At 42.3% G+C, this 10,921-nt stretch overlaps 1 protein-coding gene across 1 annotated transcript; it reads right to left on the bottom strand.

The window, feature by feature from the left end:
- Positions 1 to 573: 573 nt before the first annotated feature.
- On the bottom strand, positions 574 to 10,921 carry zic4 (zic family member 4). Its single transcript, XM_061266181.1, has 3 exons — positions 10,466 to 10,921; positions 8,714 to 10,158; positions 574 to 2,284 (listed from the first exon to the last, which is right to left on the bottom strand). Exons 2-3 carry the CDS (start codon positions 9,807 to 9,809, stop codon positions 1,839 to 1,841), a joined length of 1,542 nt encoding a protein of 513 aa, XP_061122165.1. The 5' UTR covers positions 9,810 to 10,158; positions 10,466 to 10,921; the 3' UTR covers positions 574 to 1,838.

Below are 10,921 nucleotides of genomic sequence, written 5' to 3'. Positions count from 1 at the left end.
GACAGCTCCTGTTTCACAGCTGAACCGTTGACAAAAACAAAACTTCGACAAGGACAATACAAGTGAAATGAAAGAATTAACTCTGCTAGATGGAAAAATATATCTAAAAATGATAATACGCAGAATAAACATGTTTGAGACGTGGGTCTGGTTTTGTCCCCCCACCACCACACCACAAAATAAAAAATTCTAACTTGAATAGAAAGTTCGGCAAATAAAAAAATTGAGCTACAGAAAATAAAGACTTTTCGATGCAAAAATAAACTACACAAAAATATCTCACCCTGAACTTTTCAATTATAAAAACGTGTGTGTGTGTGTATATATATATATATATATATGTATGTATAGTCCAAACTCACTATAAGACTCCACACTAATTTGAAGCAAGTTGTGGCAAAATAAAGTAAAGTCAAGAGACACTTTTTTTTTTGGCAATAAATACATTTATGAAAAATTACATTTGAAAAAATAAGACTAAAAAGGTCCCTTTTGCAAAAACGATACAAGCAACGATGAAAAAACACTTTCTGAATTAAAAAAAAAAATACTAACATGTTTTTTATAAATACGACAACATTCCCCATTTTTAAAAAAAACTTAATTTATAAAAATCAGTGCGAGTCACAAGAGTGGAAAAACAATTCAGCCGAACGAAAGAAGAGATTGACAAGAGCACAAGTTTGCAAAAAAATGCACCTGAAGAAGCACTTCGCATGGATTTGTCAAAATCTGTTGAAAATACTCACAAAGTGACAAGGCAGTTCGGTACGTAATTATAGAGTGCTGCTCAAAGCTGAGGGGGACCAAGGCGAAAGAAAAAAAAGGACCCAACTTGGTACAAAAAACACAAAAACGTGTTGAAACGTTTACATTTCTACGCTCAGTATTTCAAAAGCAAAAACAACAACAACCAAAAAGCCTGCATACAAAACTACCAAACAGGGACAACATTTACAAAACTTACAAAATGTACATTTTGGCCTCGAGGAGTTTCGGAAACGTGCACTTTGGCTCTTAGATAAAAAAACAGATTGAAAAATAAATAATAAAGAAGAACGTTATATATATAAATACAATTACAAATTTAAAAAAAAAAAAAAAAAAAAAAATCATTGCACAAAAAGCATGCCCGAAAAGTCTACGTCGGGGTGGGCAAACGTTGGTGAGTTTTTTTTTTCTTTAATAAAATCGGTTCATTAAAACGAAAATTGTAAATTATTATCATCATCAAGGTTTGCCCAGTTGGCATTCATTAGTCGGCTAAACGAATTACTGTAAATGCAATTGAATCTTGACCTTGAAATCAAGAATTATTATATATACACATTAAGATGAATTATAATATTGATTATTAAATAATGAGGATTACTTACAAGTAAATTAATGTTTGTTTTATTTCGTTTTTAACAGACAAATGGGCCATGTCATAAAATATATGAAAAATGCTTATTTAAAATTGTATATATTTAAAAATGTTAATTTGGAAAATATTTTGAAATAAAATCCAACATATAGGAAATTACTTTAGCCCCCCCCCAAAAAATATATTTAAAAGTGATTATGAAACAACGAATGTAATTTTTAATGCATGTTAATGTTAAATGAATTGTTTTTTAAAATATATTTTACTCCCCTCCACTTTATCACGTCCAAAAACATTCCAGATCCAACGTGGCCCAAGTTGACAACAGTTTGCCCACCCCTGCACTCCAATGTAGCCTACCACAAAGTCCACAGATGATTGAACACGACTCGGTCCATAAAATGAAGTCTTTTTTTATTTATTGTGTGTTAAAAAGGGGGGAAAAGTCGCTTCTGTTTTTTTGGCAGCGAGTCTAGAAGTTGTCCCTCAAGTCCCGGTCCCTGTATGAGGGCTCGTCGTCCTCGGTGCCCGAGTCAGGCGTGGAGGGTCCACTGTGGACCCCGCTGGCACCGGAGCTGTGGCACACGTACCACTCGCTCAGGTTGGCCGGGTGCGAGGAGGGGGCGGAGGCGGTGCCAGGGCCAGGCGCCGCCGGCGGCTCGCGGCCCTGGTCGGAGGAGGGAGACACGAGGGACGTCGTGGACGACTCGTAGCCGGAGCTGGGCGGCGGAGGGGACTTGCAGTGCACCTTCATGTGTTTGCGCAGCGAGCTCGGGTGCGTGTAGGATTTGTCGCAGCCACGCACTTTGCAGTTGTACGGCTTGTCGGACGTGTGCACGTGCGAGTGCTTTTTGCGGTCGCTGCTGTTCGCGAAGCGCCGGTCGCAGCCAGCGAATTCGCACTTGAACGGCTTCTCACCTGCAATCCCACACACGTGCAAAACACACACACACACACACAAACAAACAAAAAGTGCCATTAACGAGCTTGTTTATACGAGAAGCGTGACGTCATCCTCCATAGTCCGGAGAGCGAAAAAATAAAAATAAAATACTCCAACATTAAAATACAGTAGCATAAAAAACTCAAGATGACAAACTTGGCAAATATTTACTCCTAAAAAGTTACGCAGTATTTAATATTTTTGTAAAACCCTGTAGCATAAAAAAAAACAAGAGATGACAAACTTGGCAAAGATTTACTCCTAAAAAATTATGCAGTATTTAATATTTAAATAAAACCCTGTAGCATAAATTGCAGATTAAAATATGCTTGAATATGATTCGAGAAATTCCCCTCAAGTTAAAAAAAAAATCTAAATGACAATTGAAAAGAAATTAAACTAAATGCAAATATATTTAAAATTAAATACAACAGAACCGTAACTAATTTGAAATATCCAAGCGCTACTGTAACATGATGTACCTTAAATATATTTTCTGTGTAGCACTAGAGGGAGCCACACATGGAGAGTGTAATCGTATGTGTGTGTGTGTGCGTGGTGGTTGGGGGGTGAACGATGCAACAAAGTTTGTAATATGTTCTTTGCATTTTGGGTTGAAAAGTGCTTCTGTGGCTTTGGAGAAACTAAATGTCCAGTTGCTTGGTGGAACAGTTTAAAGCTTACCATGAACTTCATGCAGCCCATGTACCACAGGTTGAACACAACATTCTCTATATGGGGAAAAAATTGAGGGGGGGGTGCAAAAATATATGAAGACGTTAAGCACTATGTTGGGGAGTGGATTTGGATAGTTTTTAATATTTACGCAATATTAACATCGAAAACAGTACTAAAAAATATCAGACCACCACAGTTTTTGCATGCACAATACTGGTATTTTAAAAGAAACGAATATATGGTGGATGCTTTTCAAACCAAACAAAAATATGAAACAAAAAAATTATACATAAAAATGTCAATAGATTTAGATATCAAGGGCTACATATAAATGTGTGGAGGTAGCACAGATATTGGAACAGTTAAGCAAAACGTCATTAGAAACACTAAGATTTGTAAAATAAATTTCAAATATTATATAAACATCTATATTTGCACAATATCTGTCGATTGACACTTGATGTAAACTATCCCTGAATCACACTGCTGTGTGTGTGTGCGCATGTGTGTGTATTATATACACAGTTCAAGGTTTGTTTGCATTGTGAAGCCCAGCTCGAATACTTCTTTCTTCTTTTCGATACGGTTTTACACATGACGCACGCACACACGCACGCACACACGCACGCACACACGCACGCACACACGCACGCACACACGCACGCACACACGCACGCACACACGCACGCACACACGCACGCACACACGCACGCACACACGCACGCACACACGGGACAGTGTGAATAAATTAGGCAGAAATCAACTCCTGCTCCAGCACGAAGGCTTTCTGAGCACATGTAATTGGGCCTGTCTAATTACACTTGCGCTTTTTTGAATATCAATTTGACCTTCAGCTGTTGGGTTGAGAGAGCCAATCAAGGATATTAGTGTAGTACAAGAAAGCATGGAGGAGCAAGCAAGACCCCAGGGGCGGACAACCGCCCCCCCCCCCCCACACACACACACACCACCACTAACACCACCCCCTTGCCCCACTCCAGTCAGCCACCCCCACTACCTCAATCATAACCACACTTTATAGCTTTAAACATGATACACTAAAAATAAAGGAGTATGAGGACCCTCGGGAGTCAAAATTATTCAGCAGATTTGTACTTAGGTACTGTGAGCAAATTATATGAATAATACATAAGCCGTGTGTGTATGCGTGTGTGCGTGCGTGCGTGCGTGCGTGCGTGTGTGTGTGTGTGTGTGTAGCCTGTCTAACTCAACACCAGTGACGTGCGGTGAGGGTTGGGGTTGGTGAGGCACTGACTCAGGGTCAGATTTACAAACGTTCTGTATGACGCTAAGGCATGCACTGACTCACAAGTCAGATTTACATGCATGCATGGTTGTTATCCCATTCTTGATTAAATTTAATAACATTTTAAACACACCACTGTACATTTAAACACACCACTGCAGTATACCGTTTTTTTCCGTGTATAGTGCGCCCCCATGTATAATACGCACCCTAAAAATGGCATGCTGATGCTGGAAAAAAGCCTGTACCCATGTATAATACGCGCCCAATTTTTATGAATTTTTTTTTATGAATTTTTTTTTTTTTTTTTTTAAGTCCCAATGATCGTCACACACGCAGGGAGGCAATGGGTCCCATTTTTATAGTCTTTGGTATGGTCTTAACTAGGCTGGATGTAATTTTTTTTGTTGCCGTTGATTTCTCCGACTGCCCATAAACGCACCACCGCGCTCCGTGCGCGCACGGGAAAGAGGCGTGCGGACGTGAAAAAGGCGGCTCTGTATGGGAGAGGCGTTGAAGAGGAATGAAAACACCCTTGGAAACCAAAACTTGGTGATTTCAAGTTTTATTTCGAGGGACATTTGTCACGTCTCGTCCCCAGTTTTGCTATGTGTCTAGGTTGCCATAGTTTCTGTTCGCGTCGCCCCTCTCTTCCTGTGTCACCTCAATCGATGTAACGTGTTTTGTATTTAAGTCCTGTCTGCCCCTCGCTCACCGTCGGATCATTGCATGTGTTACTGTCATGATGTCTGTTTGCTTTCTGTTCCTGTCTTTGGTAATGTCACCATTCTTTTTGTTCCACGACTTTGTCGGTCAGTCCTGTTGTTGGTTTTGTTTTCTAAAAAAAAAAAAAAATAATAAAATTAAAAAAAAGAAAAATTAAAAAAAATTTGTACCCATGTATAATGCGCACCTCAGATTTTAGGACAATAAATTCGTTAAATTTTGCGCACTATACACGAAAAAAAACGGTATTTACCTTTACTTGTAAATGAAGTCCATTCTCCTGTCCTTCTAGACGAAGATCTCAATGACAGGGAAAGCAATAAAGTAGATTTTTTGCAGCACAACCACAAAGCCAGTCTTTTTTAGAGTACCAATCCTTTTGAAACGAACGTGTTGTTGTCCCACCCGGGAGGCCCATAGTTTGAATTAATCCTCGCAAATCTGGCGTTGGTCTTCCTTTACTTATGATTTCTTGCTTTGACTGAAAGTCAAGTTTTGAAAATTTTCTTATTTTTGAGATTATAGCCTCCATTTTCAGGGAAAATAAAGCCAAATAGTAACGCGTTAGCACCGAATGTTATTGGTTGTTTTTCTTCTTAATTTACTCTCGCATTTACCCGTGTCGTGAACTATTAGCCGCAGGCTCACTATCGCCCCATCTTTGAGGCAAAAGTACTGGCTGCCTCAAGGCCCGTATTTTCCCGCTGACTGCAAGCACGCGCCGTTTGCACATGCTCAGTACAGTGTGTGAGTGGTGCACACTCTCATACGCACGCCCTGAGAGGCACTACCTGTCACTGCCTCAGCCTCCATTATTCTCGTCTCCCGTTGTTATTTGAACAAGAAATACAGCTATTTTGACTATGAGAATGATCCAAATGTATAGGAAACACACCAAAATTGCATCAAAAATATAGACCACAGGACAGATATTATATTATGTTTTATTATATTATTCATTTTCTAACAACTTATGGTGACAGCTGAGGAAACCATGTTGAGCCCTTTACCGCGCTGCCTCACCTGCCTCCTATGAGTGCACGTGCCTGCTCAACACTGAGGCCACACCAAAAGAAAAAAGAAAAGGGACAATCCTTTTTAAGTCAGGCGATGTTTGCTACTGCCTATGCTTGTACGATCATATAAACAGCAGGGGTGGTGGTGAACGTTTTCCCACTTTAAGCCATTTCAGTTACCCCCCCCCCCCCCCCCTAAGTCCTGTGAGGGCCACTTTTATGAAAACCAAAACAAACGTGACGAAGAATGTTTTTATGGGTTCAATGTTTTCAACTTTTATAACAATTGGTTTTACTCGAGGGTCCAGATTAAAGACAAGAGCAGGGCCCATACGTGGCCTACGAGCCACAGGTTGCACACACACTGCAAGTTGAGAGAGGGCATGTGGGTTGCTACTTTTATTACTATTATTAATTTAGGTTAGATGATATTTTCAGTCACCTATGATTTTAGTATAGCGTATAGTGGAAGACCTTTTCATAAGAAATCCTTTATTGATCCCTGGAACAAAAATTCAAGTGTTACAAGACTTTTAAAGATAAACAATAATAGTAAATATTATAAACCATTATTTGGAAAAAATTGACAGTAATAAAACTCTTGTTTTAATTTTAGTCAGGCATACTTGTCATTTGACTGTTTTAGGTCTGTATTTAGCACTTTGGCAAAAAAGTACTTTAGTTAAAAAAAAAGTGATTGGTTACAGTGTTGACAAGTTATGCTTGCAATTTAATATCAAGATCATGCTTTTCAAATATGTTTTTCCCCCATCGGAGATCATTCGAGTTTTATAGTCCTCCGAGGATTAATTTAATGACAAAATGTGATTGGGGACTTGATGATGAGACCTTTGCACTTTGACCGCTCAAACGCAGACTTGATTCTTGTTTATTATTTTGTTTTGTGTTGCATTTTATCTGTATTTTATACAGTTTTATATATATGTATGTGCATAACTTGCCATGTGGAGCTGCCAAACTAATTTTCATAGTTAACACTGCGATAACGTGACAATAAAGGAATTCAATTCAATATTGTAATTTTTTGTTTATTTTTTTATATTTTAGGCAAGCAACATATTCAGCTGCCAGCATGAGTGATGGAGTATCAACAGCAGGGTATTTTTTTTTCATTGGGAGCCATTTGAGTTTGATAGATAGATAGATAGATAGATAGATAGATAGATAGATAGATAGATAGATAGATAGATAGATAGATAGATAGATAGATAGATAGATAGATAGATAGATAGATAGATAGATAGATAGATTTTTATTGTCATTGTCACATATGTACAACGAAATTTAAAAAGTGCCAACCGATCAGCGCATGAGATAAAAATAAATAAATAGAATAAAAGATAAAAAAAATACCCACAGAAGAACATACACAGACATAATCATTTACGTTTAGTGGCATTCAATGTGACTACCGCTGTAGGGTAACCTAGTCCTTTGAGGATTAGTTTTTTGACAAAATATTTAAAATGATGATAAACAAATTAAAGAAAATCTTGTGTGAATTATTGAATGTTGTACAATGGAATGTTTATAAGTATATAGATATATTTTACGGTAGTTTACGATTTTGTTTGCTGGAGCCGGACCTTTAATAATACATGTGCCACATGTTGCACACCAATGGTATGACCCAGTTATATCAGAAGATTTGTTAGGGATATTTTCAGCTGTGTTCCATAAATAAGAAATAATGTGTGTATGAGGCCCTTTCCCCCACCATTTGAGTTCTCGGTCCTCAGAGGCTACATTTTAATATTTTATGGGTTTGGGGTTAAGACTTTACGAGAATGGTTTCGTCCAAATCAAATGTGCTCGGCCGTCATATGTGGCCCACGTACTACAGGTTGCACACCAACGTGGTGATAGGACATTTTAGCCAAAGTTAAGTATTTTTTTCTGTATATATTTGCAGCCATGTAAAAAAGTATTAGATATGTTAAAAAAGCTCGCTTTTACCAGCTCAGTGGCTGAGTATACCAGCTCAGTGGCTGAGTGGTAGAGTGTCCGCCCTGAGACTGGAAGGTTGTGGGTTCAAACCCTGGCTGGGTTATACCAAAGACTATAAAAATGGGACCCATTACCTCCCTGCTTGGCACTCAGCATTAAGGGTTGGAATTGGGGGGTTAGATCACCAACTGATTTCCGAGCGCGGCGCTGCTGCTGCTCACTGCTCCCCTCTCCCCCAGGGGATGGATTAAAATCACACGGGGATGGGTTAAATGCAGAGGACAAATTTCACCACACCCAGATGTGTAAGTGACGATCATTGGGACTTTAACTTTAACTTTGTAGTGCTGTTAAATATACCTCAGATATATATTTTGTATGTAAATTGTTTAGTTTATACCTTTACAAAAAAGGGGGGGGGGGGGTGCATATATAGCACACACACACACACCCCAGGTTGCACACCTGGGATACTCAGTAACTGTGTTGATGTCATTGCAATAAACATGCAACAAGTGTCTGGACATGACAGCGGCAAACCTAAGGTAGTGTGTGTGGGGGGTCACTAATAAAACATACACGTCTCTTTTGTGCTGTGGTGTAAACAAGCGGTCCAAGTGTCAAACGCATGAGTGAGCTGCCATAATCATACCCATGCACCCCCCCCCCCCCCCGACACACACCTACAAACCACAACATTCCAAATAACCTAGTGCCCGAAAAACACGTAATTCCTAAGAAAAACTCACCTGTGTGCGTCCTTTTGTGGATTTTGAGGTTTTCCGAGCGCGCAAAGACTTTCCCACAGCCGGGAAAGGGGCACGGGAAGGGCTTCTCGCCCGTGTGGACGCGGATGTGGTTGACCAGCTTGTACTTGGCCTTGAAGGGTTTGCCCTCGCGCGGACACTCTTCCCAGAAGCAGATATGGTTGGCCTGTTCAGGCCCGCCGACGTGCTCCACGGTGACGTGCGTGACCAGCTCGTGCATAGTGCCGTAAGTGCGTGCGCAGCGCTTTTCTCCCGGCTCCAGCCACTTGCAGATCAGCTCCTGCTTGATGGGTTGCCGCATGTAGCGGAAAAATGCGCCGCTTCCGTGAGGAGAGTGCTGGTGCGCGCCCAGATTCAGATTAAGCCCCCCGTAAAATGCATCGGCTCGGGTGCCCGCCGCCAAGTGCTCCGAGCGCACGTACACGTCCCCCGGTAGTCCCAAGCGGAGTTGGCCGCCCGGAGGCTGCTCTTGGTGCAGCCCAGAAAAGAGCGCATGGTTGCCGGCGTCGTGGCCGTAGTGCGCGGGGTAGCTACCTGTTGTCGAGACAAACATTCCGTGGTGAGAAGCGGCGGCGGCAGTGTGCTGCTGCTGGTGGTGATGATGGTCGGCCAGCCCCGGCATGGCGCGGAGGAAGTCCCTACCTGCGGTCAGCGCCTCAGCCGGGTGCGTCATACCCGCGTAGGGCACCGGCGTCGCCGCGAAAGCTCCCGTTTGACTGGAGACCACTTGACTGTGGCCTGCCATGTGATGATTGTGCTGAGGCTGGTGCTGCTGGTGATAATGATGGGCTGGGCTGATTTTGAGGGCCGCCGAGTGCCCCATGTGTTCTGGCCCGAATGGACTCGGCCCCAGGCAGGGTTCCGCAGTCATCTCCCCGGGGTGCGCGTGAGCCATTGAGTGCGGATGGCTGCCGAACCCCGGGAAGCCTGTCACGCTCGGAGGGGCAGGGTGGCGGTGATGATGATGGTGGTGGCGGCGGTGGTGGTGAGCCCCTGCCAAATCAACTAATCTCAGCGCCACATTCCGTTTGGGGAAGGCAGGGTCCATCGCGGGGCTTCTCAGCGCATCGACGCTCATTCCTTCTTTAATCTTTTTTATTATTGTTATTATTATTATTGCACTTGACAGCGGGCAAAACAATAATGATGACAAACTTGTTTTAATTGCAATTCCGAAATACTAAAAAAAAACTTTCTAAAGTTGCATGTAGCGGCGGGGCTACATTCGCTGGGCAGCAGGACTCATTTGATAGAGAATAGCGGCTCGCGGTGGGCGCTCGCAGCCCGCGGAGCCGAACAATCGGGCTGCGCTCTAATTGGTCAGAGGCGGCTGATTGACGTCACCGGTGACACATTCCCACCCAGAAGAAAAATGGTGACAAGCGAGCGAGAGGAGGGGCGCGCATGCGCGCTGCCGTCAGGCAACACTAGAGAGGGGAGAAAAAGTTATGCAAAACGTTATTGTATCATTAAAAAAAGGGAGGGGGGGGGGGTCTAATCCGGATACAAGGCGGCTTCTCTTTTGTGCCCGGAGGTCCCACTACTTTCTTTCACCGGATTAAAAAAACAAATCATGGTCAGGGCATATTTGGTCAAATTATGCCGTGTGATATCTTCTTATTAGTATCCTTGTTCTTTATTCGTTTTCCCTTTTTATCCCCTTATACTTGCCAACGGGGAAGTCGCCTTTAAAAAGGAGGAGGATAAAAGCCAGCAAAACATAAATCCTCTTACTTTGGGGTCCGCACGCGCAGCTTTCAAAATAATCATCAGCTCTCCCTCTCGCCGTTGCCGTAGTTGTCATCCAAAAATGAAATAAAGGGAAACAAACGTAACAACGACGAGGACCTGTTGTCACGATCCGGGCTAATTTGGTTTGTCGGTGACAGAGCCGAAGCGACGGTAAGCAGCAGATGGTTGCCAGAGGAGGTGGCGCTTGCTTGCATATGCAGACTATATGCATGCATGGGGGGGAAAAGTTCAAAAAGAGAAACGGCGTGCGAGTACGAAAGAAGTCAGCCGATGGAAAAGCTGAGCTTGTTCGCCGCGTTCTGCTTTGGAATTAGACGCAACGAGTCACTTTTGAGCACACGAGCGCCCGGCAAAGGGTAAAAAGCGTATTTTTCTTGACGGGAATTTCCACGAATTTGCACGAGCCGTTACGTTCAGTGTGCTATTTCAACGCTTAAA

This window comes from Syngnathus typhle, linkage group LG19, assembly GCF_033458585.1.
Source record: "Syngnathus typhle isolate RoL2023-S1 ecotype Sweden linkage group LG19, RoL_Styp_1.0, whole genome shotgun sequence".
NCBI classification, from domain to species: domain Eukaryota; kingdom Metazoa; phylum Chordata; class Actinopteri; order Syngnathiformes; family Syngnathidae; genus Syngnathus; species Syngnathus typhle.
Note: the sequence above shows the minus strand (reverse complement) of the source record. Positions and strands in the feature narration are given on the sequence as shown.

Bases quoted from the DNA above. Each gene is read 5' to 3' on its own strand.
- zic4 (XM_061266181.1), bottom strand. From the start codon at position 9,809: ATGAGCGTCGATGCGCTGAGAAGCCCCGCGATGGACCCTGCCTTCCCC. The intron at 2,285-8,713 runs GTGAGTTTTTCT...GTGGGATTGCAG, and splicing joins CCACAAAAGGACGCACACAG to GTGAGAAGCCGTTCAAGTGC.